This window comes from Oncorhynchus masou, chromosome 29, assembly GCF_036934945.1.
Source record: "Oncorhynchus masou masou isolate Uvic2021 chromosome 29, UVic_Omas_1.1, whole genome shotgun sequence".
Classification (NCBI taxonomy): domain Eukaryota; kingdom Metazoa; phylum Chordata; class Actinopteri; order Salmoniformes; family Salmonidae; genus Oncorhynchus; species Oncorhynchus masou.
In genome coordinates, this window is record NC_088240.1 from 94,237,781 (window position 1) to 94,263,310 (window position 25,530).

A 25,530-nucleotide genomic window follows, 5' to 3' on the forward strand; every position below is an offset into this window, starting at 1 on the left:
GTTTAACTACCTCGGTAATTAAAATCAGTCCTCTGGGATTTATCATCCTGGTAACTAAATCAGTCCTCTGGGATTTGAAGGGCCACATGTTCTCGTAAGGTTTAAAATGTAAAAGTAACATTTTTCTATGGGAATAAAAATGTATATCTCTCTGTTTTTCACTGACCTTTCTCTGCATATTGGGGCGGCAGGGCAGCCTAGTGGTTAGAGCGTTGGTCTAGTAACCGGACGGTTGCAAGTTCAAACCCCCGAGCTGACAAGGTACAAATCTGTCATTCTGCCCCTGAACAGGCAGTTAACCCACTGTTCCTAGGCCGTCATTGAAAATAAGAATTTGTTCTTAACTGACTTGCCTAGTTAAATAAAGGTAAAATAAAAAATATAATTGTGAAAACCGGAAAGGTATTTGCTAATGAGAGACATTTTTGCAAAATGACCTACTTACAGACCCGCTTTCTACAGAACATACTATACATGATGTATTATGCTATAGTAAGGCCTTAATGTATTTTAATAGTTACATTTCAAACTTATTCAACGAAACACCATCATAACAAAAAACACAATACAATCACAGAAAGATCCAACACCTCGGCATAACAACGCAGTGTTTTAACTAAAGACATCTTTTGATGCTCCGTTGTCGGAGCTAAAACATATTTGTACATCCAATGAAATTATTGACTATAGAAGTAGAAAACTATCACATCACAACGCTCCAGACTATATATTTTTTTTTAACCAAAAGTCACCAGCTCATTTCTTCCCCCTTTAGTAGCGGTTGTCACACGGGTTACCTTGATAAAACCTTCGATCCAGACTGTGTGTTGGCTATATGAAAAAGTGCAGAGGATCCACTGAAGGACGGATGACTACAGTTGTAACGGATGGATAATAGGCCGACGGCGAGTCACGATACAACATTTCCAACAGCAGAGACATGTCTTACAGTCGACAAAGAATAACAGCATGCATCTCATGTCATCTAAAGATCTTGGATCATGAATGTGATTGAAGGGGGTTTGTTTCACATACATGTCCAGATTCCACCTCCAAAAAAGGAGGGGATGACCCGTAATGTCTAAGGATCTTAGTCTAGTGGGACAAACTACGATGTGGCGCTATTCTATGTTGGGTCTTTTTGCCCATAGTAAAAACCAACAACCGCAGTGGATCAGTTCCATCATCCATGAGCGGTTGATTGTTCTAGTCTGATGAGCGGTTGATTGCTCTAGTCTGATGAGCGGTTGATTGCTCTAGTCTGATGAGCGGTTGATTGCTCTAGTCTGATGAGCGGTTGATTGCTCTAGTCTGATGAGCGGTTGATTGCTCTAGTCTGATGAGCGGTTGATTGCTCTAGTCTGATGAGCGGTTGATTGCTCTAGTCTGATGAGCGGTTGATTGCTCTAGTCTGATGGGCGGTTGATTGCTCTAGTCTGATGGGCGGTTGATTGCTCTAGTCTGATGGGCGGTTGATTGCTCTAGTCTGATGAGCGGTTGATTGCTCTAGTCTGATGGGCGGTTGATTGCTCTAGTCTGATGGGCGGTTGATTGCTCTAGTCTGATGAGCGGTTGATTGCTCTAGTCTGATGAGCGGTTGATTGCTCTAGTCTGATGAGCGGTTGATTGCTCTAGTCTGATGAGCGGTTGATTGCTCTAGTCTGAATTAACTTCTAGTCCTCATCCTCATCCTCTCCGAAAGAGAGAAGACTCTTGTTCTTCACCTTTTCAGACTTCTCCTCCTTTTTCTCTTCATCTCCTCCTTCACTCTTTCCTCCTTCACTCTTCTTCTTCTTGTTGTTGTTGTTGGAGCTGGCGGTGATGCCCTGGAACTTGTCGGAGGAGCGCTTCGTGGGCTTCTTGAACAGGATCTTTCCGTCCGCAGGAGGCTTGTCTTCTGTAGGCAGCAAGGAGAAGAGGCAGATGAAGTGTACACACACTACAGACCCTGTATACACACAGCAGACCCTGTATACACACAGCAGACCCACTGTACAGACCCTGTAGACACACAGCAGACCCACTGTACAGACCCTGTAGACACACAGCAGACCCACTGTACAGACCCTGTAGACACACAGCAGACCCACTGTACAGACCCTGTAGACACAGTACAGACAGACCCACTGTACACTGTTAGGCTATTATACACTGCTCAAAAAAATAAAAGGGAACACTCAAACTGTCCACTTCGGAAGCAACACTGATTGACAATACATTTCACATGCTGTTGTGCAAATGGAATAGACAACAGGTGGAAATAATAGGCAATTAGCAAGACACCCCCAATAAAGGAGTGGTTCTGCAGGTGGTGACCACAGACCACTTCTCAGTTCCTATGCTTCCTGGCTGATGTTTTGGTCACTTTTGAATGCTGGCGGTGCTTTCACTCTAGTGGTAGCATGAGACGGAGTCTACAACCCACACAAGTGGCTCAGGTAGTGCAGCTCATCCAGGGTGGCACATCAATGTGAGCTGTGGCAAGAAGGTTTGCTGTGTCTGTCAGCGTAGTGTCCAGAGCATGGAGGCACTACCAGGAGACAGGCCAGTACATCAGGAGACGTGGAGGAGGCCGTAGGAGTGCAACATCCCAGCAGCAGGACCGCTACCTCCGCCTTTGTGCAAGGAGGAGCAGGAGGAGCACTGCCAGAGCCCTGCAAATGACCTCCAGCAGGCCACAAATGTGCATGTGTCTGCTCAAACGGTCAGAAACAGACTCCATGAGGGTGGTATGAGGGCCAGACGTCCACAGGTGGGGGTTGTGCTTACAGCCCAACACCGTGCAGGACATTTGGCATTTGCCAGAGAACATCAAGATTGGCAAATTCGCCACTGGCGCCCTGTGCTCTTCACAGATGAAAGCAGGTTCACACTGAGCACATGTGACAGACGTGACAGAGTCTGGAGACGCAGTGGAGAACGTTCTGCTGCCTGCAACATCCTCCAGCATGACCGGTTTGACGGTGGGTCAGTCATGGTGTGGGGTGGCATTTCTTTGGGGGGCTGCACAGCCCTCCATGTGCTCACCAGAGGTAGCCTGACTGCCATTAGGTACCGAGATGAGATCCTCAGACCCCTTGTGAGACCATATGCTGGTGCGGTTGGCCCTGGGTTCCTCCTAATGCAAGACAATGCTTGACCTCACGTGGCTGGAGTGTGTCAGCAGTTCCTGCAAGAAGAAGGTATTGATGCTATGGACTGGCCCGCCCGTTCCCCAGACCTGAATCCAATTGAGCACATCTGGGACATCATGTCTCGCTCCATCCACCAATGCACCACAGACTGTCCAGGAGTTGGCGGATGCTTTAGTCCAGGTCTGGGAGGAGCTCCCTCAGGAGACCATCCGCCACCTCATCAGGAGCATGCCCAGGCATTGTAGGGAGGTCATACAGGCACGTGGACACCACACACACTACTGAGCCTCATTTTGACTTGTTTTAAGGACATTACATCAAAGTTGAATCAGCCTATAGTGTAGTTTTCCACTTTAGTTTTGAGTGTGACTCCAAATCCAGACCTCCGTGGGTTGATAAATTTGATTTTCATTGATAATTTGTGTGATTGTGTTGTCAGTACATTCAACTATGTAAAGAAAAAAGTATTTAATAAGAATATTTCATTCATTCAGATCTAGGATGTGTTATTTTAGTGTTCCCTTTATTTTTTGAGCAGTGTATATTTATATAATTAATTGTTCTTACCTTTGTCTGCACCATCCTTTACCTCTTTTATCTGCAACACTTCTTCAGCGCTCAAATCTCCCTTTTTAAGAATGACAACTTGAGGCAGCTCATCTTCACGATCACTGCCACTGTCATCGTCCAAGGCTGGCATCTCTAAACGCTGCGGGAACAGTGACCAGGTTGAATATCACCATATTGACATCATACCAGCAGCCCTTTCCATGTTAAAAAGGTACACATAAAATAGCCCTTCGTGTCAATGAAATATCTATAGTGGTCAAGGAATTGAATTGTGAGAGCGAAAACCCCAATAATTTGGAGGGTGGTCAACTCTACTGTAGAGCTAGCTAATAACGTCACTTGACTAGCTGAATCAAAGTGTTACCAACTCTAACTAAAACCATATAGAGTAGCTCTCCAGCGGGCTTGCCATACAGTCACGTATCTACTGTAGCTCTACATCCCACCTAACGTTGGGCTAGCTAACCTAGCACATTAGCGAAATACCTTGGTATCAATGGTGGGTCCTTCCTTAAAGCCAACATCGTTCTTGAATTTCTTTAAAAATGACGGTTCTGCTGGTTTCACCCACGATACGTTTGCTTTCGGACCCTTATTCGTCTTAGCCATTTTTAGAGTGAGAAGAAATTAAGGAAACGAAGATAATTTCAGGTTGTGTTTAGCCCGTCGTGTTTAGCATAACATTGAATCGTCATCACCCTGCGCCCGCTGAAGGTCATATGATCCCGGGTGAGTCTGATTGGTTGAACCGAGTGAAGCATTTTTAGACAAGGAAGTAGTCAAATATGTGACAGTACAGTCTAGTTTAGATGCAAAATAAACATGATTTCAGGTGCGTTTTATGCATTATTAGCGGGCTTTCTTGGAGCCGTCGCTTCATCGTCAGCCAAGCTATCTCTGGGATCAGATTACCTCAAAGGGATGTGTGAAACAGGGCTGAAAACCTGGTCTCAGGATGGAGACTACAGGATTATACAGGAGGAAACATCACCCTGCGAATGGGTGAGAGTATCTATATGAATATGTTATTTTCTAAGTGTGTGTGTGTCAGAGGGAGACTGAGAGAAATAATGTGTGTGTGTGTGAGAGAGAGATACCATTCTACCAGAGACCACTAACAAGTCCTATTGTATTCCAGCTCCACATCCCTCTGGAGCTGCTGTTCACCTGTAATGCTGTGATGTGGTGTTTGTTTCAGCTCCACATCCCTCTGCGGTTGCTGTGTGGAGGACTGCTGTTCACCAGTAATGCTGTGATGTGGACCTTCTTCTCCAAGGCTCTGAGACACTCCTCCTCCTCGGCCCGGGCCACGGTCACCACCACCGCATCCAACTTTGTATCCTCTGTGAGTAGAGCAGCTGGTTGATATCCATCACGGCATGTTTTCATAAAATGTCTGAGTAGGAGACCATAGGATCAATTTCACCTTTTAGATCATAATGGTTAAGTCGGGAGGACCTCATCCTAGATCGGCACTCCTCCTCCTGAGATACTTTAGGAAACACGACCCCAGATCTCAGCACTCCTCCTCCTGAGATGCTTTAGGAAACACGACCCCAGATCTCAGCACTCCTCCGCCTGAGATGCTTTAGGAAACACGACCCCAGATCTCAGCACTCCTCCTCCTGAGATGCTTTAGGAAACACGACCCCAGATCTCAGCATTCCTCCTCCTGAGATGCTTTAGGAAACACGACCCCAGATCTCAGCACTCCTCCTCCTGAGATGCTTTAGGAACACGACCCCAGATCTCAGCACTCCTCCTCCTGAGATGCTTTAGGAAACACGACCCCAGATCTCAGCACTCCTCCTCCTGAGATGCTTTAGGAACACAACCCCAGATCTCAGCACTCCTCCTCCTGAGATGCTTTAGGAACACGACCCCAGATCTCAGCACTCCTCCTCCTGAGATGCTTTAGGAAACACGACCCCAGATCTCAGCACTCCTCCGCCTGAGATGCTTTAGGAAACACGACCCCAGATCTCAGCACTCCTCCTCCTGAGATGCTTTAGGAAACACGACCCCAGATCTCAGCACTCCTCCTCCTGAGATGCTTTAGGAACACAACCCCAGATCTCAGCACTCCTCCTTCTGAGATGCTTTAGGAACACAACCCCAGATCTCAGCTATCCAATTTATATGAACATAGTACAGTAGGCCTTTGGCACTATAGAACATTGACCATAAGACCATAGCGGAACAACATTATTGGCGCAATGACATCTGTGAATCACTGTATGGACACAGGTATTATAGGCTATTTATGTTGCCAATCCCACTTACATAGTCTGTACTGTCTTCAGGCATTCCTTGGGAAGCTGATCTTTGGCGAGATCCACGCAGCACTGTGGTGGGTGGGCATCTCTCTAACGCTCTCAGGTTTACTGGTGCTGCACGGATCAACTTCTCAACCAGCAGAGGCCAACAAGGAAGAGTGAAGGACTGTCCACATGTGGAATAAGAAGTGTAATAACAATACCACTGTATCGATCACCCCACCTGACCGCCTCGCCGTTCCACCAACGCTTTCTGGCTCAAATAATCTGGATTTCACGAGAACCATGTTCTATTACCACAAAGGGCTTTGATGTTACTCCTGACTGTACATGGATTCTAACATGTTACATCCGACTGTACATGGATTCTAACATGTTACATCCGACTGTACATGGATTCTAACATGTTACATCCGACTGTACATGGATTCTAACATGTTACTCCTGACTACATGGATTCTAACATGTTACTCCTGACTACATGGATTCTAATATGTTACATCTGACTGTACATGGATTCTAACATGTTACATCTGACTGTACATGGATTCTAACATGTTACATCCGACTGTACATGGATTCTAACATGTTACATCTGACTGTACATGGATTCTAACATGTTACATCCGACTGTACATGGATTCTAACATGTTACATCCGACTGTACATGGATTCTAACATGTTACATCCGACTGTACATGGATTCTAACATGTTACTCCTGACTACATGGATTCTAACATGTTACTCCTGACTACATGGATTCTAATATGTTACATCTGACTGTACATGGATTCTAACATGTTACTCCTGACTACATGGATTCTAATATGTTACATCTGACTGTACATGGATTCTAACATGTTACATCTGACTGTACATGGATTCTAACATGTTACATCTGACTGTACATGGATTCTAACATGTTACATCTGACTGTACATGGATTCTAACATGTTACATCTGACTACATGGATTCTAACATGTTACACCCGACTGTACATGGATTCTAACATGTTACATCCGATTGTACATGGATTCTGACATGTTACATCCGACTGTACATGGATTCTGACATGTTACTCCTGACTACATGGATTCTAACATGTTACATCCGACTGTACATGGATTCTAACATGTTACATCCGACTGTACATGGATTCTGACATGTTACATCCGACTGTACATGGATCTGACATGTTACTCCTGACTACATGGATTCTAACATGTTACATCTGACTGTACATGGATTCTAACATGTTACATCTGACTACATGGATTCTAACATGTTACATCTGACTGTACATGGATTCTAACATGTTACTCCTGACTACATGGATTCTAACATGTTACATCTGACTGTACATGGATTCTAACATGTTACTCCTGACTACATGGATTCTAACATGTTACATCCGACTGTACATGGATTCTAACATGTTACACCCGACTGTACATGGATTCTAATATGTTACAGCCAACATGTTTCTATTCTGTCTTACCGTCTCTGGGTATTGATATGACCAAGGTCTGCACTCCACACAAACATGATCAGTCTTTTCTACACTCCACATTATTATGCAAACAAATCATTTTTAATAGTACCGTTGAGATGTATATTTTATTGACAATATTGTAATGACCTGCAAGACTAAATGGGTATCAATTTATTGAAATTAGAGTTTTGTAAATAAACCTTTACATGAAATATCTTGTCACTTAATCTCTGACATGTTCTTTATTCTGTAGTCAAACTAACATCAGAACCAATCAATACATGGATAAAATAAGAGATCATTGACAAATTCCCTATAATTCAAATGTTAAAGTAAACAGTGGTCCCATGATATGGAGCATTGGTTTGACTGTAGAATTACCCATCAAAATATTGCCATCTGTACAAAAGGATAAAGTACAGTACAACCATTCACCTCCCCACTACTACTATCACCTAACCCCCCTTCCCCACTACTACTATCACCTAACCCCCCCCTCCCCACTACTACTATCACCTAACCCCCCCTCCCCACTACTACTATCACCTAACCCCCCCTCCCCCACTACTACTATCACCTAACCCCCCCTCCCCACTACTACTATCACCTAACCCCCCCTCCCCACTACTACTATCACCTAACCCCCCTCCCCACTACTACTATCACCTAACCCCCCTCCCCACTACTACTATCACCTAACCCCCCTCCCCCACTACTACTATCACCTAACCCCCCTCCCCCACTACTACTATCACCTAACCCCCTCCCCCACTACTACTATCACCTAACCCCCCTCCTCACTACTATCACCTAACCCCCCTCCCCACTACTACTATCACCTAACCCCCCTCCCCACTACTACTATCACCTAACCCCCCTCCCCACTACTACTATCACCTAACCCCCCTCCCCACTACTACTATCACCTAACCCCCCTCCCCACTACTCTTATCACCTAACCCCCTCCCCACTACTACTATCACCTAACCCCCCTCCTCCCTACTACTACTATCACCTAACCCCCCTCCCCACTACTACTATCACCTAACTCCCCCTCCCCACTACTACTATCACCTAACCCCCCCCTCCCCACTACTACTATCACCTAACCCCCCTCCCCACTACTACTATCACCTAACCCCCCTCCCCACTACTACTATCACCTAACCTAACCCCCCTCCCCACTAGTACTATCACCTAACCCCCCTCCCCACTACTACTATCACCTAACCCCCCTCCCCACTACTACTATCACCTAACCCCCTCCCCCACTACTACTATCACCTAACCCCCTCCCCACTACTACTATCACCTAACATGACCTTACCCCCCACTTTCACCTTACACCCCCCCAACTAACCCTCATTCAATAAAATAGTGTTCTCTCTACATTTTCCAGATGAAGACATTGATAATTAATGAATGCATTGTATGTTATTGAACATTTAATAATCAAATGTTTAGAAAAGGCCCTTTAATTAAAACACTTGTAAAGGTCATGTAATTCTCTGCCATGATAATACAGATAGAAAAAGTTAAACTGCTACCACCTCATTTGCATACCATGCAGAACAAGGCCAGTAACTGCTACCGCCTCATTTGCATACCATGCAGAACAAGGCCAGTAACTGCTACCGCCTCATTTGCATACCATGCAGAACAAGGCCAGTAACTGCTACCGCCTCATTTGCATACCATGCAGAACAAGGCCAGTAACTGCTACCACCTCATTTGCATACCATGCAGAACAAGGCCAGTAATTGCTACTACCTCATTTGCATACCATGCAGAACAAGGCCAGTAATTGCTACTACCTCATTTGCACACCATGCAGAACAAGGCCAGTAATTGCTACTACCTCATTTGCATACCATACAGAACAAGGCCAGTAACTGCTACCACCTCATTTGCATACCATGCAGAACAAGGCCAGTAATTGCTACCACCTCATTTGCATACCATGCAGAACAAGGCCAGTAACTGCTACCGCCTCATTTGCATACCATGCAGAACAAGGCCAGTAACTGCTACCGCCTCATTTGCATACCATGCAGAACAAGGCCAGTAACTGCTACCGCCTCATTTGCATACCATGCAGAACAAGGCCAGTAACTGCTACCACCTCATTTGCATACCATGCAGAACAAGGCCAGTAATTGCTACCACCTCATTTGCATACCATGCAGAACAAGGCCAGTAATTGCTACCACCTCATTTGCATACCATGCAGAACAAGGCCAGTAATTGCTACCACCTCATTTGCATACCATGCAGAACAAGGCCAGTAATTGCTACTACCTCATTTACATACCATGCAGAACAAGGCCAGTAACTGTCAATTCTCAACTTGACAGTTTATAAAGGCACTCAGTGAAGTAAGATCAAAGGCAACGGGACTGTCTATAATCTGCATAGTCCACAGGTCATTTTCTAGAGGTCTTCCCGTACTGAACCATGTAGAGCTGTGTATGCAGGAGATGCTCTGGAGTACTGAAAGAGCCCGTTTGGGTCAATCCAACTCTCCTCTTCGTTGGGACTTGTACCTCGTTCACATCACCAGGGGTATCGACCTGGACATTTTGTGGCTCATTCTTTAAAAAAGACATTTGGTGTAGTGTCCCTTTAAGGCTTCGGTCCAAGCAGCAGCAGCACTGTGGGAAGGACACCGCACTAGACCAGTGGAGTCTGTATAGAAATAGAATGAATAGAACTGGCATCTCTCTATAAAAGCCTAGTCCAGATCTCCCCCCCCCCTCCCCCAACCCCACTCCGAGAGTGTCTCAGGGAGAGTTGAGATATGCAGAAAAAAAAAAAAAATGTATAATACACACTGGTACATGTCTGACATAGGACAAATGTAGTCACCCTCCTAATTATTAAGTCAACGACGCCATAATGGATCAGAACGCCAGGCTTCCATAGCAAGTGTTCCCAGGAGTTCACCAGTCAATACCTGCCATGGTGCGAGGTTCCACGCCCATTCTATTCATTCTAGTTCTACGGGAGTCCTATGACACTAGACCAGCGGTATCTCTATGACGTCGTCCTCGACGATCTCCCCCTGCGGCAGCGCCACGTGGTCATTGGGATCCCGCTTACAGCGGAGGTCGGAGAAGGGACTGAGCCAGGATGGGGAGAAGGGCCCTCCAAACGCCGACTTCATCGCCTCCCAGCAGGAAGTCTTCTCCCACCTGGCCTGCTCCCCCTTCAGACGTTCAATGCCCTGGAAGAGAGACAGAGAGAGAGAGACAGAGAGAGAGAGACAGAGACAGAGAGAGACAGAGAGAGAGACAGAGAGAGAGAGAGAGACAGAGAGAGAGACAGAGAGAGAGACAGAGAGAGAGAGAGAGAGTGAGACAGAGACAGAGAGAGAGAGAGAGAGAGAGAGAGACAGAGACAGAGACAGAGACAGAGAGAGAGAGAGAGAGACAGAGAGACAGAGAGAGAGAGAGACAGAGAGAGAGAGAGACAGAGAGAGAGAGAGAGTGAGAGAGAGAGACAGAGAGAGAGAGAGACAGAGAGACACACAGAGAGAGAGAGAGAGAGAGAGACAGAGAGAGAGAGAGAGACAGAGAGAGAGAGAGAGAGAGAGAGAGACAGAGAGAGAGAGACAGAGAGAGAGAGACAGAGAGAGAGAGAGAGAGAGAGAGAGACAGAGAGAGAGAGAGTGAGACACACAGAACACAGAGAGAGAGAGAGAGACAGAGAGAGACAGAGAGAGAGAGAGAGACAGAGAGAGAGAGAGAGAGAGAGAGAGAGAGAGAGAGAGAGAGAGAGAGAGAGAGAGAGAGAGAGAGACAGAGAGAGAGAGAGAGACAGAGAGAGGGAGAGAGACACACAGAACACAGTGAGCTGTAGCCAGAGGAAACTGAATCAAAACATGTCATTAATTTAGGGGCCCTAAGTACAATGTTCCCTTAGTCATGCATTGGTTTCAATGGGCGATCTAGTGAAACACGTGACTTAAGTGTCTGGTTTCCTGAACCCAGGTTAAGTCTCATCTTGGACTAACATGCTCAAAACGGACAATTTGTGGGTGTTGAAACCAGGCCATGATATTTCTGACAAGGCACGGACACCGACGGTGTCGTCTCGTTCTGCGCCTCGTCTCGTTCTGCGCGTCGTCTCGTCCTACGCGTCGTCTCGTTCTACGCGTCGTCTCGTTCTACGCGTCGTCTCGTTCTACGCGTCGTCTCGTTCTACGCGTCGTCTCGTTCTACGCGTCGTCTCGTTCTACGCGTCGTCTCGTTCTACGCGTCGTCTCGTTCTACGCGTCGTCTCGTTCTACGCGTCGTCTCGTTCTACGCGTCGTCTCGTTCTACGCGTCGTCTCGTGCTACACGTGGTCGTAGTTGTAGGCACACGACAACACGGTGAACAGACGTCCAGACTAACTCTGTCAACGAAGACGTCCAGACACCCCCGGGTCTTTAAACGTCAACCGATAAAACCCAGGAGACAAAAATAAACTTCCAGAAATACATGCAATCATGCTTTGTTGTTTAAAGGAAAAACTCATTCACTCCACGGTAACGTTGTGTGTTTAAGTGTACGACCTCCAGGGCTTACCTCCGTCCCATTCAGAAAGCAGCCAGTCGGACAGCCTCAACGCTCAGAGAGACAGTTAAAAGCTTCAGTAGAAAATGGTAGGAGACACACCGGGTTAACCAGTTAACCAAAGCCAACGTAGAGTAAGGATAGATATAGGGACATGCACACTAAAACAAAACACCCATTTGCAAATGACACGATATAAAACACAACAGTTCCTCAGAGAAAAAGAGAATTCATATATGATATATGACATAAGAAAAGAAATAACAGCTTATTAAACAAATGGGAAATATTTATTCTTTCTCGGTGCCAAAGTGTTGAAAAATGTCAGTAAAAATAAAAGAAACATGTTATGTTTTCACTAGCTGCTCACAGGCAAGACCCTCACAGCAGCAGTGTCAGGCAGCATCCCACATGGCACTCTGTTCCCCTCTATAGCGCACTACTTCTGACCAGGCCCCCGATAGAAAGTAGTGCACTACTTCTGACCAGGGCCCCAATAGAAAGTAGTGCACTACTTCTGACCAGGGCCCCAATAGAAAGTAGCGCACTACTTCTGACCAGGGCCCCAATAGAAAGTAGCGCACTACTTTTGACCAGGGCCCCAATAGAAAAAGCGCACTACTTCTGACCAGGGCCCCAATAGAAAGTAGCGCACTACTTCTGACCAGGGCCCCAATAGAAAGTAGCGCACTACTTTTGACCAGGGCCCCAATAGAAAGTAGCGCACTACTTTTGACCAGGGCCCCAATAGAAAGTAGCGCACTACTTCTGACCAGGGCCCCAATAGAAAGTAGCGCACTACTTCTGACCAGGGCCCCAATAGAAAGTAGCGCACTACTTCTGACCAGGGCCCCAATAGAAAGTAGCGCACTACTTCTGACCAGGGCCCCAATAGAAAGTAGCGCACTACTTCTGACCAGGGCCCCAATAGAAAGTAGCGCACTACTTCTGACCAGGGCCCCAATAGAAAGTAGCGCACTACTTCTGACCAGGGCCCCAATAGAAAGTAGTGCACTACTTCTGACCAGGGCCCCAATAGAAAGTAGCGCACTACTTCTGACCAGGGCCCCAATATAAAGTAGTGCACTACTTCTGACCAGGGCCCCAATAGAAAGTAGCGCACTACTTTTGACCAGGGCCCCAATAGAAAGTAGCGCACTACTTTTGACCAGGGCCCCAATAGAAAGTAGCGCACTACTTTTGACCAGGGCCCCAATAGAAAGTAGCGCACTACTTCTGACCAGGGCCCCAATAGAAAGTAGCGCACTACTTTTGACCAGGGCCCCAATAGAAAGTAGCGCACTACTTTTGACCAGGGCCCCAATAGAAAGTAGCGCACTACTTTTGACCAGGGCCCCAATAGAAAGTAGCGCACTACTTCTGACCAGGGCCCCAATAGAAAGTAGCGCACTACTTCTGACCAGGGCCCCAATAGAAAGTAGCGCACTACTTCTGACCAGGGCCCCAATAGAAAGTAGCGCACTACTTCTGACCAGGGCCCCAATAGAAAGTAGTGCACTACTTCTGACCAGAGCCCCAATAGAAAGTAGCGCACTACTTCTGACCAGGGCCCCAATAGAAAGTAGCGCACTACTTCTGACCAGGGCCCCAATAGAAAGTAGCGCACTACTTTTGACCAGGGCCCCAATAGAAAGTAGCGCACTACTTTTGACCAGGGCCCCAATAGAAAGTAGCGCACTACTTTTGACCAGGGCCCCAATAGAAAGTAGCACACTACTTCTGACCAGGGCCCCAATAGAAAGTAGCGCACTACTTTTGACCAGGGCCCCAATAGAAAGTAGTGCACTATAGGGGGAATAGGGTGCCATTTGGAGACGCAGGCCTCAGTTCGGTGACAGTCCTCCTCAACAACCATCCATTCAAACTAAAAACAGCAGAAAGTCAAAGGAAGGTTCAGATGAAGAACAAATGACACAACGGACCGGTTTCCCCAGACACAGATGACACCTCGTCCACGACTCAAAAGCATCATCAAGAGAGATTGAAAGAGATTTTATTTTTTAATTCTAGGACTTAATTATTATTATTTATTATTTTAAATCTGTGTCTGTCTGGGAAAACGGCCCAATTCAGTTTTCAAGCGTACAAAAAGATCACAGGAGAAAAAGGACCCTTTATAAACTTTAAATCTCAGGAAAAGTGCATATTTGTCGTGATTTATGACGTGTAGCTTGATATATTTCAACGCTGATATTGGAGCACTACCACTGTATAATCAGTTTTGTTGGTTAATATTTTAGTATTTCGTAATACTCCCCTTTTAATTTTTACTTCGCAAAATATATTTGAACTTCTTTTTTTGTGAATCACGACCTTCTGGTTTATACGTCTCCAAAAATAACTTAAAATTAAAACGTTTTAATTCACAACATAAAAACATAAATTCTGGAGAAAACTACAGAATAAATAAAACCTTGACTTGTATATGCAGAACTTGGCACATATAGAAATGAGAAAGGTCAAAATGAGTCAACGCCAACTTTTACACAAATATTCTGAAACAACATGTTTTCTTGTTCCTAAAGAAGAATACACTTTCAAATGAGCAGCATGTAGACAGTAACTTTCTTTAAAAACACAAGAAAAATATGAGTGTTTAACAAAAGTAAGAGGGCTAACCCACTGATCCTCAACACACTATACTTCCACCTGGCTTTTAAAAGCCTCTCCAAACGGTCAACTGTACAGGCCTAGTGGTGTTCCTCTGTGCTGGGTTAGTTATGTACCAGAGAAGAAGAATCACAAGGCAGGAGGGAGGGAGGGGTTCAGTTTTTGACTGACAGGAGGACGGAAGGTAGCCTGAGTGCCAGATCGGTTTGTGCTATTATGCTAACTCCTGACTTGGACATGATAGCACCAACAAACTGTCACTCAGAGAGAGGAGAGACACAGAGAGAGGGAGGGAGGAGAGAGAGACAGAGAGAGGGGGAGAGGAGAGAGACAGAGAGGGGGGGGGGAGAGGAGAGAGACAGAGAGGGGGGGGGGAGAGAGACAGAGAGGGGGAGAGGAGAGAGACACAGAGAGAGGGGGGAGGAGAGAGACAGAGGTAGGGGAGAGGAGAGAGACAGAGAGGGGGGGGAGGAGAGAGACAGAGAGGGGGAGAGGAGAGAGACACAGAGAGAGGGGGGAGGAGAGAGACAGAGAGAGAGGGGAGGAGAGAGACAGAGAGGGGGGGAGGAGAGAGACAGAGAGGGGGAGGGGAGAGAGACACAGAGAGGGGGAGGGAGAGAGAGAGAGAGGGAGGGGGAGAGACACAGAGAGAGGGAGGGGAGAGACACAGAGAGAGGGAGGGGGAGAGACACAGAGAGGAGAGAGAAGGGGGAGGAGAGAGAAGGGGGTGGAGAGAGAAGGGGGTGGAGAGAGACAGAGAGGGGGGAGAGACACAGAGAGAGGGGGGTTGGAGAGAGACGGGGGAGGAGACACACAGAGAGAGGGGGGTTGGAGAGAGACGGGGAGGAGAGAGACACAGAGGGGGGGTGAGGAGAGAGACACAGAGGGGGGGGAGACAGAGGGGGGACAGAGGGAAAATTGATTCAGAAAAGCAGAACAAAATCAACAACATTACATAAGAGTGAAAAACAGGCACGGTTTGAAACGTTCTATAATATATATTTTTCTCTGCAACTCCACTTGACTTTTGTTCCCAAGCAACATAAAAAAAAAAACTGTGGCAATATAGAAAGCAGAAGTGATGAAGTTGTTCAGAGTTATGAGGGATTACAATCACGTTCAGCATTGTCAAGGAGTGTTGGGGAGGAGAGTCAGGGTGAGGTGGTGGGATGGTGTTAACACACCTCTGTCTCAGAGTCTGTTTTCCCCCCGGGTGGCTGAGCTCAGACCACATACTGGTAGGATTCAGCCTTCCCATGGGCCTTCCCAGGTTGGGTCAACGGGACAAACCAGAATATGGAGAAGGGGTGTCCAAATACCGCCTTCGTGTTCATCCACTTAGTTTTTTTACCCCATCTTCTCTCCTCCTTTTTCAACTGTTCTATGCCCTGGAAAAACGAGACACAACCAAAACTTCAGTGTACTGTGAACCAATCAAACTTCTTCCTCCCTGATTGACATTCTGACTGACTAATCACAGGACCCCCTTTGCTTAAGTTATGACTAAATGGCCACAGGCTAAATGACCACAGGCTAAATGTACAGACTAAATGACCACAGGCTAATGTACAGACTAAATGACCACAGGCTAATGTACAGACTAAATGACCACAGGCTAATGTACAGACTAAATGACCACAGGCTAAATGACCACAGGCTAATGTACAGACTAAATGACCACAGGCTAATGTACAGGCTAAATGACCACAGGCTAATGTACAGCCTAAATGACCACAGGCTAATGTACAGGCTAAATGGCCACAGGCTAATGTACAGGCTAAATGACCACAGGCTAATGTACAGACTAAATGACCACAGGCTAATGTACAGACTAAATGACCACAGGCTAATGTACAGCCTAAATGACCACAGGCTAATGTACAGACTAAATGACCACAGGCTAATGTACAGACTAAATGACCACAGGCTAATGTACAGACTAAATGGCCACAGGCTAATGTACAGACTAAATGGCCACAGGCTAATGTACAGGCTAAATGACCACAGGCTAATGTACAGACTAAATGGCCACAGGCTAATGTACAGGCTAAATGACCACAGGCTAATGTACAGCCTAAATGGCCACAGGCTAATGTACAGACTAAATGACCACAGGCTAAATGACCACAGGCTAATGTACAGCCTAAATGACCACAGGCTAATGTACAGACTAAATTACCACAGTACAGAGCATTCGGAAAGTATTCAGACCCCTTGACTTTTTCCACATTTTGTTACGTTACAGCCTCATTCTAAAATTAATAAAATACAAATCCTCAATCTACACACAATACCCCATAATGACAAAGCAAAAACAGGTTTAGAAGTTTTATGCAAACGTATCAAAAAAAAACCTCAAATTTATCATTTACATAAGTATTCTGACCCTTTACTTAGTACTTTGTTGAAGCACCTTTGGCAGCGATTACAGTCTCCAGTCTTCTTGGGTACGACGCTACAAGCTTGGTAAACCTGTATTTGGAGAGTTTCTCCCATTCTTCTCTGCAGATCCTCTCAAGCTCTGTCAGGTTGGATGGAGAGCTTCGCTGTTCAGCTATTTTCAGGTCTCTCCAGAGATGTTCTATCAGGTTCAAGTCCGGGCTCTGGCTGGGCCACTCAAGGACTTTCAGAGACTTGTCCCGAAGCCACTCCAGGGTTGTCTTGTCTGTGTGCTTAGTCGTTGTCCTGTTGGAAGGTGAACCTACGCCCCAGTCTGAGGTCCTGAGTGCTCTGGAGCAGGTTTTCATTAAGGATCTCTCTGTACTTTGCTTTGTTCATCTTTCCCTCGATCCTAACTAGTCTCCCACTCTGTGCTGCTGAAAAACATTTCCACAGCATGATGCTGCCACCACCATGCTTCAGCGCTTGGCATTCAGGTCAAAAATAGTTCAATCTTGGTTTCATCAGACCAGAAAATCTTGTTTCTCATGATCAGAGTCCTTTAGGTGCCTTTTGGCAAACTCCAAGTGAGCGGTCTTGTGCCTTTTACTGAGGAGTGGTTTCCGTTTGCCCACTCTACCATTAAAACCTGATTGGTGGAATGCTGCAGAGATGGTTGTCCTTCTGGAAGGTTCTCCCATCTCCACAGAGGAACTCTTGAGCTCTGTCAGAGTGACCATCGGGTTCTTGGTCACCTCCCTGACCAAGGCCCTTCTCCCCCAATTGCTCAGTTTAGCCGGGCATCCAGCTCTAGGAAAAGTCTTGGTGGTTCCAGACTTCTTCCATTTAAGAATGAAGGAGGCCACTGTGTTCTTGGGGACCTTCAATACTGCAGAAATGTTTTGGTACCCTTCCCCAGATCTGTGCCTCAACACAATCCTGTCCCGGAGCTCTACGGACAATTCCGTCAACCTCATCGCTTGGTTTTTGTTCTGACGTGCACTGTCAACCGTGGGACATTATATAGACAGGTGTGTGCCTTTCCAAATCATGTCCAATCAATTGAATTTACCACAGGTGAACTCCAATCAAGTTGTAGAAACATCTCAAGGATGAACGATGGAAACAGGATGCACCTGAGCTCAATTTTGAGTCTCATAGCAAAAGGTAAGAATACTAAATGTAAGTAAGTTTTCTGTAGATGTTTTAATAATGAGGGATTATTGATTTATTTTAATCCATTTTAGAATATGGCTGTAACGTAACAAAATGTGGAAAAAGGCAAAGGAGTCTGAATACTATCCGTAATGGGATGTATTGACGAACTGTCAACACATTGTACACTGAGGTCTAATGAACATCCTTCCCCACTTGAGGCGCCATGAGAGAGAATACAGCCATAGAAAATTTAACTTCTAGGAATACAACCGGGCCCCGACTACGCCCACCCGGGCCCCGACTACGCCCACCCGGGCCCCGACTACGCCCACCCGGGCCCCGACTACGCAATCAGGCCTGAAGTTGCAGACAAAAAAATATGTTCGAGCAAGAAAGCAGAGTTAGTTTAGTTAGAGTTTTAAAGCACTAAACGTTGTACAGACATGCACACAGAGAGGTCTACAGTCTACCATAGAACACACAGAGAGGTCTACAGTCTACCATAGAACACACAGAGAGGTCTACAGTCTACCATAGAACACACAGAGAGGTCTACAGTCTACCATAGAACACACAGAGAGGTCTACAGTCTACCATAGAACACACAGAGAGGTCTACAGTCTACTATAGAACACACAGAGAGGTCTACAGTCTACTATAGAACACACAGAGAGGTCTACAGTCTACCATAGAACACACAGAGAGGTCTACAGTCTACCATAGAACACACGGAGAGGTCTACAGTCTACTATAGAACACACAGAGAGGTCTACAGTCTACTATAGAACACACAGAGAGGTCTACAGTCTACTATAGAACACACAGAGAGGTCTACAGTCTACCATAGAACACACAGAGAGGTCTACAGTCTACCATAGAATACACGGAGAGGTCTACAGTCTACTATAGAACACACAGAGAGGTCTACAGTCTACTATAGAACACACAGAGAGGTCTACAGTCTACCATAGAACACACAGAGAGGTCTACAGTCTACTATAGAACACACAGAGAGGTCTACAGTCTACTAACTACATGGTTTATGACGGTTCAAGAGAGGAAACTGATCCTCTCACACAGATACACGTTTCTTCCTATCAGCAAGCCTTGAGCTGTTTCAAGTTGAATACTTCCTTTATATAAGAAAAGGTCTGTTGCTGTAAAAACAAGACTGGACTCATAAATCCCACTCAGAGATGATCTGACTACGAAGCAGAGCCTTCTCTATACACTCTTAGACACTAACTTCCACTTCTCTATACACTCTTAGACACTAACTTCCACTTCTCTATACACTCTTAGACACTAACTTCCACTTCTCTATACACTCTTAGAACACTAACTTCCACTTCTCTATACACTCTTAGAACACTAACTTCCACTTCTCTATACACTCTTAGACACTAACTTCCACTTCTCTATACACTCTTAGACACTAACTTCCACTTCTCTATACACTCTTAGACACTAACTTCCACTTCTCTATACACTCTTAGACACTAACTTCCACTTCTCTATACACTCTTAGACACTAACTTCCACTTCTCTATACACTCTTAGACACTAACTTCCACTTCTCTATACACTCTTAGACACTAACTTCCACTTCTCTATACACTCTTAGACACTAACTTCCACTTCTCTATACACTCTTAGACACTAACTTCCACTTCTCTATACACTCTTAGACACTAACTTCCACTTCTCTATACACTCTTAGACACTAACTTCCACTTCTCTATACACTCTTAGACACAAACTTCCACTTCTCTATACACTCTTAGACACTAACTTCCACTTCTCTATACACTCTTAGACACTAACTTCCACTTCTCTATACACTCTTAGAACACAAACTTCCACTTCTCTATACACTCTTAGACACTAACTTCCACTTCTCTATACACTCTTAGACACTAACTTCCACTTCTCTATACACTCTTAGACACTAACTTCCACTTCTCTATACACTCTTAGACACAAACTTCCACTTCTCTATACACTCTTAGACACTAACTTCCACTTCTCTATACACTCTTAGACACTAACTTCCACTTCTCTATACACTCTTAGAACACAAACTTCCACTTCTCTATACACTCTTAGACACTAACTTCCACTTCTCTATACACTCTTAGACACTAACTTCCACTTCTCTATACACTCTTAGACACTAACTTCCACTTCTCTATACACTCTTAGACACAAACTTCCACTTAAGTTCAATTTTCAGGACACTAAAGGACAATTTCCACTCAAAGTTTAAGTTAGGATTCACCTCTGTACGGGTAAGCTGCTGTAGAGAGGTTAAGGTTCATAGGTCATACATACAGTAGATAAGCACCAAAGCAACAGCAGTTGGGGAGCAGACTTGGCTTAAATACATTAGGTCAAATACTTGGCAGGTGCACTTGATGAAGTTTGCCCGTACAAATGGAATAGGCCTAGCTGAAACGCCAAATGGAATAGTCCCAAAAGTGCAAACTCCACCCTGCACATCGGTCAAGCTATATAAAGCACACCTAAAGCATTTTGACATAACATGATGTATTTAATCCAGGTCTGATGAAGAGGAGGTGAAGGGGAGGAAGAGGAACACGCTGGTCTTACGTACCGTCTCGTCTGTACAGATGGAATGGACCTGAGTCCCGAACATCACAGAGGTGAAGATGAGGAAGAGGAGGGCCTCAAAGCACAGGAGGATGAGGAGGATGACGGTCGCAGGAGGTGAGAAGGAACTGCACTCTGGGAGTTGGGAGTTCAGGAAGGGGGGTGGGGGTGGGGGAGACACACGTTTACACTCACACCACAGTGGAAGCCATAGTTCTAGACGGGTTGATGTGGTCTAAGCAGCTGGATGCTAAGCATGTTGCACATCACAGTCTTGTCAGATTGATGACTGGGACGATGGCAAAGGTGAATAAAAATATCAGGATTCAGTTATGACATCATTGTTTTAGCACCATCTACAGAGTTTTTAAAAACTACGGCACGCGACATGGGTCAATGTGCCAATAAACTTTTGGGGCTTTTCAAATTGAACAATATGCAGAGTTTATGTCACACACACACACACACACACACACACACACACACACACACACACACACACACACACACACACACACACACAGTCGTACACTAACTGAGCAACATACTGTAGCACTGCAGAGCTACACACTATGTGGAAACAAGGCGACTCCATATTCTCTGAGCTTCTGGGAATAAACTACCTTTACAGGACGGCCGCGCACGGCACAGGGCCCAACAGGACGGCCCCGCACGGCACAGGGCCCAACAGGACGGCCCCGCACGGCACAGGGCCCAACAGGACGGCCCCGCACGGCACAGGGCCCAACAGGACGGCCCCGCACGGCACAGGGCCCAACAGGACGGCCGCGCACGGCACAGGGCCCAACAGGACGGCCCCGCACGGCACAGGGCCCAACAGGACGGCCGCGCACGGCGCAGGGCCCAACAGGACGGGGGCGCACGGCGCAGGGCCCAACAGGACGGGGGCGCACGGCACAGGGCCCAACAGGACGGGGGCGCACGGCGCAGGGCCCAACAGGACGGGGGCGCACGGCGCAGGGCCCAACAGGACGGGGGCGCACGGCACAGGGCCCAACAGGACGGGGGCGCACGGCGCAGGGCCCAACAGGACGGGGGCGCACGGCACAGGGCCCAACAGGACGGCCGCGCACGGCACAGGGCCCAACAGGACGGCCCCGCACGGCACAGGGCCCAACAGGACGGCCCCGCACGGCACAGGGCCCAACAGGACGGCCCCGCACGGCACAGGGCCCAACAGGACGGCCGCGCACGGCACAGGGCCCAACAGGACGGCCCCGCACGGCACAGGGCCCAACAGGACGGCCCCGCACGGCACAGGGCCCAACAGGACGGCCGCGCACGGCACAGGGCCCAACAGGACGGCCCCGCACGGCACAGGGCCCAACAGGACGGCCGCGCACGGCGCAGGGCCCAACAGGACGGGGGCGCACGGCGCAGGGCCCAACAGGACGGGGGCGCACGGCACAGGGCCCAACAGGACGGGGGCGCACGGCGCAGGGCCCAACAGGACGGGGGCGCACGGCGCAGGGCCCAACAGGACGGGGGCGCACGGCACAGGGCCCAACAGGACGGGGGCGCACGGCGCAGGGCCCAACAGGACGGGGGCGCACGGCACAGGGCCCAACAGGACGGCCGCGCACGGCGCAGGGCCCAACAGGACGGGGGCGCACGGCGCAGGGCCCAACAGGACGGCCGCGCACGGAGCAGGGCCCAACAGGACGGCCGCGGACGGCGCAGGGCCCAACAGAACGGTCGCGCACGGCGCAGGGCCCAACAGGACGGCCGCGCACGGCGCAGGGCCCAACAGGACGGCCGCGCACGGCGCAGGGCCCAACAGGACGGCCGCGCACGGAGCAGGGCCCAACAGGACGGCGGCGCACGGCGCAGGGCCCAACAGGACGGCCCCGCACGGCGCAGGGCCCAACAGGACGGCGGCGCACGGCGCAGGGCCCAACAGGACGGCCGCGCACGGCGCAGGGCCCAACAGGACGGCCGCGCACGGCGCAGGGCCCAACAGGACGGCCGCGCACGGCGCAGGGCCCAACAGGACGGCCCCGCACGGCACAGGGCCCAACAGGACGGCCACGCACGGCACAGGGCCCAACAGGACGGCCGCGCACGGCACAGGGCCCAACAGGACGGCCGCGCACGGCGCAGGGCCCAACAGGACGGCCGCGCACGGCGCAGGGCCCAACAGGACGGCCCCGCACGGCACAGGGCCCAACAGGACAGCCACGCACGGCTCAGGGCCCAACAGGACGGCCGCGCACGGCGCAGGGCCCAACAGGACGGCCGCGCACGGCGCAGGGCCCAACAGAACGGCCGCGCACGGCACAGGGCCCAACAGAGCGGCCGCGCACGGCGCAGGGCCCAACAGAACGGCCGCGCACGGCGCAGGGCCCAACAGGACGGCCGCGGACGGCACAGGGCCCAACAGGACGGCCGCGGACGGCACAGGGCCCAACAGGACGGCCGCGCACGGCGCAGGGCCCAATAGGACGGCCGCGCACGGCGCAGGGCCCAACAGAACGGCCGCGCACGGAGCAGGGCCCAACAGGACGGCCGCGCACGGCGCAGTGCCCGACAGAGCGGCCGTGCACGGCACAGTGCCAGTGACCAGAAGGAATACTGGAGTGTCAGGAAGTACAAGACGTCAAACTAAAAAAGGACTGTCCTTTATGACTTTACTAGAGGAAGATTAACTAGGAGAGTTACTGGAACAGTTTCCCCATGAGATGGGCGGGTATTGAACAGTTTCCCCATGAGATGGGCGGGTATTGAACAGTTTCCCCATGAGATGGGCGGGTATTGAACAGTTTCCCCATGAGATGGGCGGGTATTGAACAGTTTCCCCATGAGATGGGCGGGTATTGAACAGTTCCCCATGAGATGGGCGGGTATTGATCAGTTCCCCATGAGATGGGCGGGTATTGATCAGTTCCCCATGAGATGGGCGGGTATTGAACAGTTTCCCCATGAGATGGGCGGGTATTGAACAGTTTCCCCATGAGATGGGCGGGTATTGAACAGTTTCCCCATGAGATGGGCGGGTATTGAACAGTTTCCCCATGAGATGGGCGGGTATTGAACAGTTTCCCCATGAGATGGGCGGGTATTGAACAGTTTCCCCATGAGATGGACGGGTATTGAACAGTTTCCCCATGAGATGGGCGGGTATTGAACAGTTTCCCCATGAGATGGACGGGTATTGAACAGTTTCCCCATGAGATGGGCGGGTATTGAACAGTTTCCCCATGAGATGGGCGGGTATTGAACAGTTTCCCCATGAGATGGGCGGGTATTGAACAGTTTCCCCATGAGATGGGCGGGTATTGAACAGTTTCCCCATGAGATGGGCGGGTATTGATCAGTTCCCCATGAGATGGGCGGGTATTGATCAGTTTCCCCATGAGATGGGCGGGTATTGATCAGTTTCCCCATGAGATGGGCGGGTATTGAACAGTTTCCCCATGAGATGGGCGGGTATTGAACAGTTTCCCCATGAGATGGGCGGGTATTGATCAGTTCCCCATGAGATGGGCGGGTATTGAACAGTTTCCCATGAGATGGACGGGTATTGATCAGTTTCCCCATGAGATGGGCGGGTATCGATCAGTTTCCCCATGAGATGGGCGGGTATCGATCAGTTTCCCCATGAGATGGGCGGGTATTGATCAGTTTCCCCATGAGATGGGCGGGTATTGATCAGTTTCCCATGAGATGGGCGGGTATTGATCAGTTTCCCATGAGATGGGTGGGTATTGATCAGTTTCCCATGAGATGGGTGGGTATTGATCAGTTTCCCATGAGATGGGTGGGTATTGAACAGTTTCCCATGAGATGGGTGGGTATTGAACAGTTTCCCATGAGATGGGTGGGTATTGAACAGTTTCCCATGAGATGGGCGGGTATTGAACAGTTTCCCATGAGATGGGCGGGTATTGAACAGTTTCCCATGAGATGGGTGGGTATTGATCAGTTTCCCATGAGATGGGTGGGTATTGATCAGTTTCCCCATGAGATGGGCGGGTATTGAACAGTTTCCCCATGAGATGGGTGGGTATTGATCAGTTCCCCATGAGATGGGTGGGTATGGCCTCATCTGAAATACTTAAAGCTTCTTAGGGATAGGGGGCACTATTTTCACGTCCGGATGAAAAGCGTGCCCAAAGTAAACTGCCTGCTACTCAGGCCCAGAAGCTAGGATATGCATATAATTGGTAGATGACACTCTAGTTTCTAAAACTGTTAAAATAATGTCTGAGTATAACAGAACTGATTTGGCATGTGAAATCCCGAGGACAATCCATCCAGGAAGATTTTGATTTTTTAGCTCAATGTGTTTTCAATTGTTTTTCTATGGGAAGCTCGATTTAATAGGAACCTGGTTGCAGTTCCCATGGCTTCCACTAGATGTCAACGGTCTTTAGAAATTGGTCGATGTTTTTCTTTTGAGAAATGAGGAAGTAAGGCTGTTCTTTGTGAGTGTCAAGCCAAGTGGACGCCTGTCTTTGGTGCGCGTAAACTGGAACAGGCTTCACATTGTATTTATCCGGTATTGAACACAGTATATTCCGTCTTAAATTGTATCGATTATTTACGTTTTAGGACACCTAAGGTTGGATTAGGAACGTTGTTTGAAATGTTTGGACCAAGTATACAGGTAACTTATTAGATAGTTTGTAGTCATGTTGGGCGAGTTGAAACCGGTGTATTTCTGAATCAAACACGCCAAATAAATGGACATTTTTTGGGGGC

At 48.2% G+C, this 25,530-nt stretch overlaps 3 protein-coding genes across 6 annotated transcripts in view; 1 reads left to right on the forward strand and 2 right to left on the reverse strand.

Annotated features, from left to right (window-relative positions):
• Window positions 1-493: 493 nt before the first annotated feature.
• On the reverse strand, window positions 494-4,415 carry kiaa1143 (KIAA1143 ortholog). Its single transcript, XM_064946911.1, has 3 exons — window positions 4,191-4,415; window positions 3,702-3,843; window positions 494-1,897 (listed from the first exon to the last, which is right to left on the reverse strand). Exons 1-3 carry the CDS (start codon window positions 4,311-4,313, stop codon window positions 1,674-1,676), a joined length of 489 nt encoding a protein of 162 aa, XP_064802983.1. The 5' UTR covers window positions 4,314-4,415; the 3' UTR covers window positions 494-1,673.
• Window positions 4,392-7,688, forward strand: tmem42a (transmembrane protein 42a). Its single transcript, XM_064946912.1, has 3 exons — window positions 4,392-4,706; window positions 4,903-5,049; window positions 6,008-7,688. Exons 1-3 carry the CDS (start codon window positions 4,527-4,529, stop codon window positions 6,140-6,142), a joined length of 462 nt encoding a protein of 153 aa, XP_064802984.1. The 5' UTR covers window positions 4,392-4,526; the 3' UTR covers window positions 6,143-7,688.
• A 1,245-nt stretch (window positions 7,689-8,933) lies between these two features.
• zdhhc3a (zinc finger DHHC-type palmitoyltransferase 3a) overlaps window positions 8,934-25,530 on the reverse strand; it is a 52,879-nt gene continuing 36,282 nt past the window's right edge. For 2 of the 4 annotated variants that reach the window (XM_064946904.1, XM_064946903.1), the window contains exons 8-9: window positions 20,813-20,943; window positions 8,934-10,697 (exon numbers count right to left, since the gene is read on the reverse strand). In XM_064946904.1, the coding sequence (XP_064802976.1) occupies window positions 10,491-10,697; window positions 20,813-20,943 (338 nt within the window). In that variant the 3' untranslated portion in view covers window positions 8,934-10,490. Of the gene's footprint in view, window positions 10,698-14,393; window positions 16,050-20,812; window positions 20,944-25,530 lie in introns of those variants that run through there. The other 2 variants (XM_064946906.1, XM_064946905.1) reach the window with 2 other exon arrangements.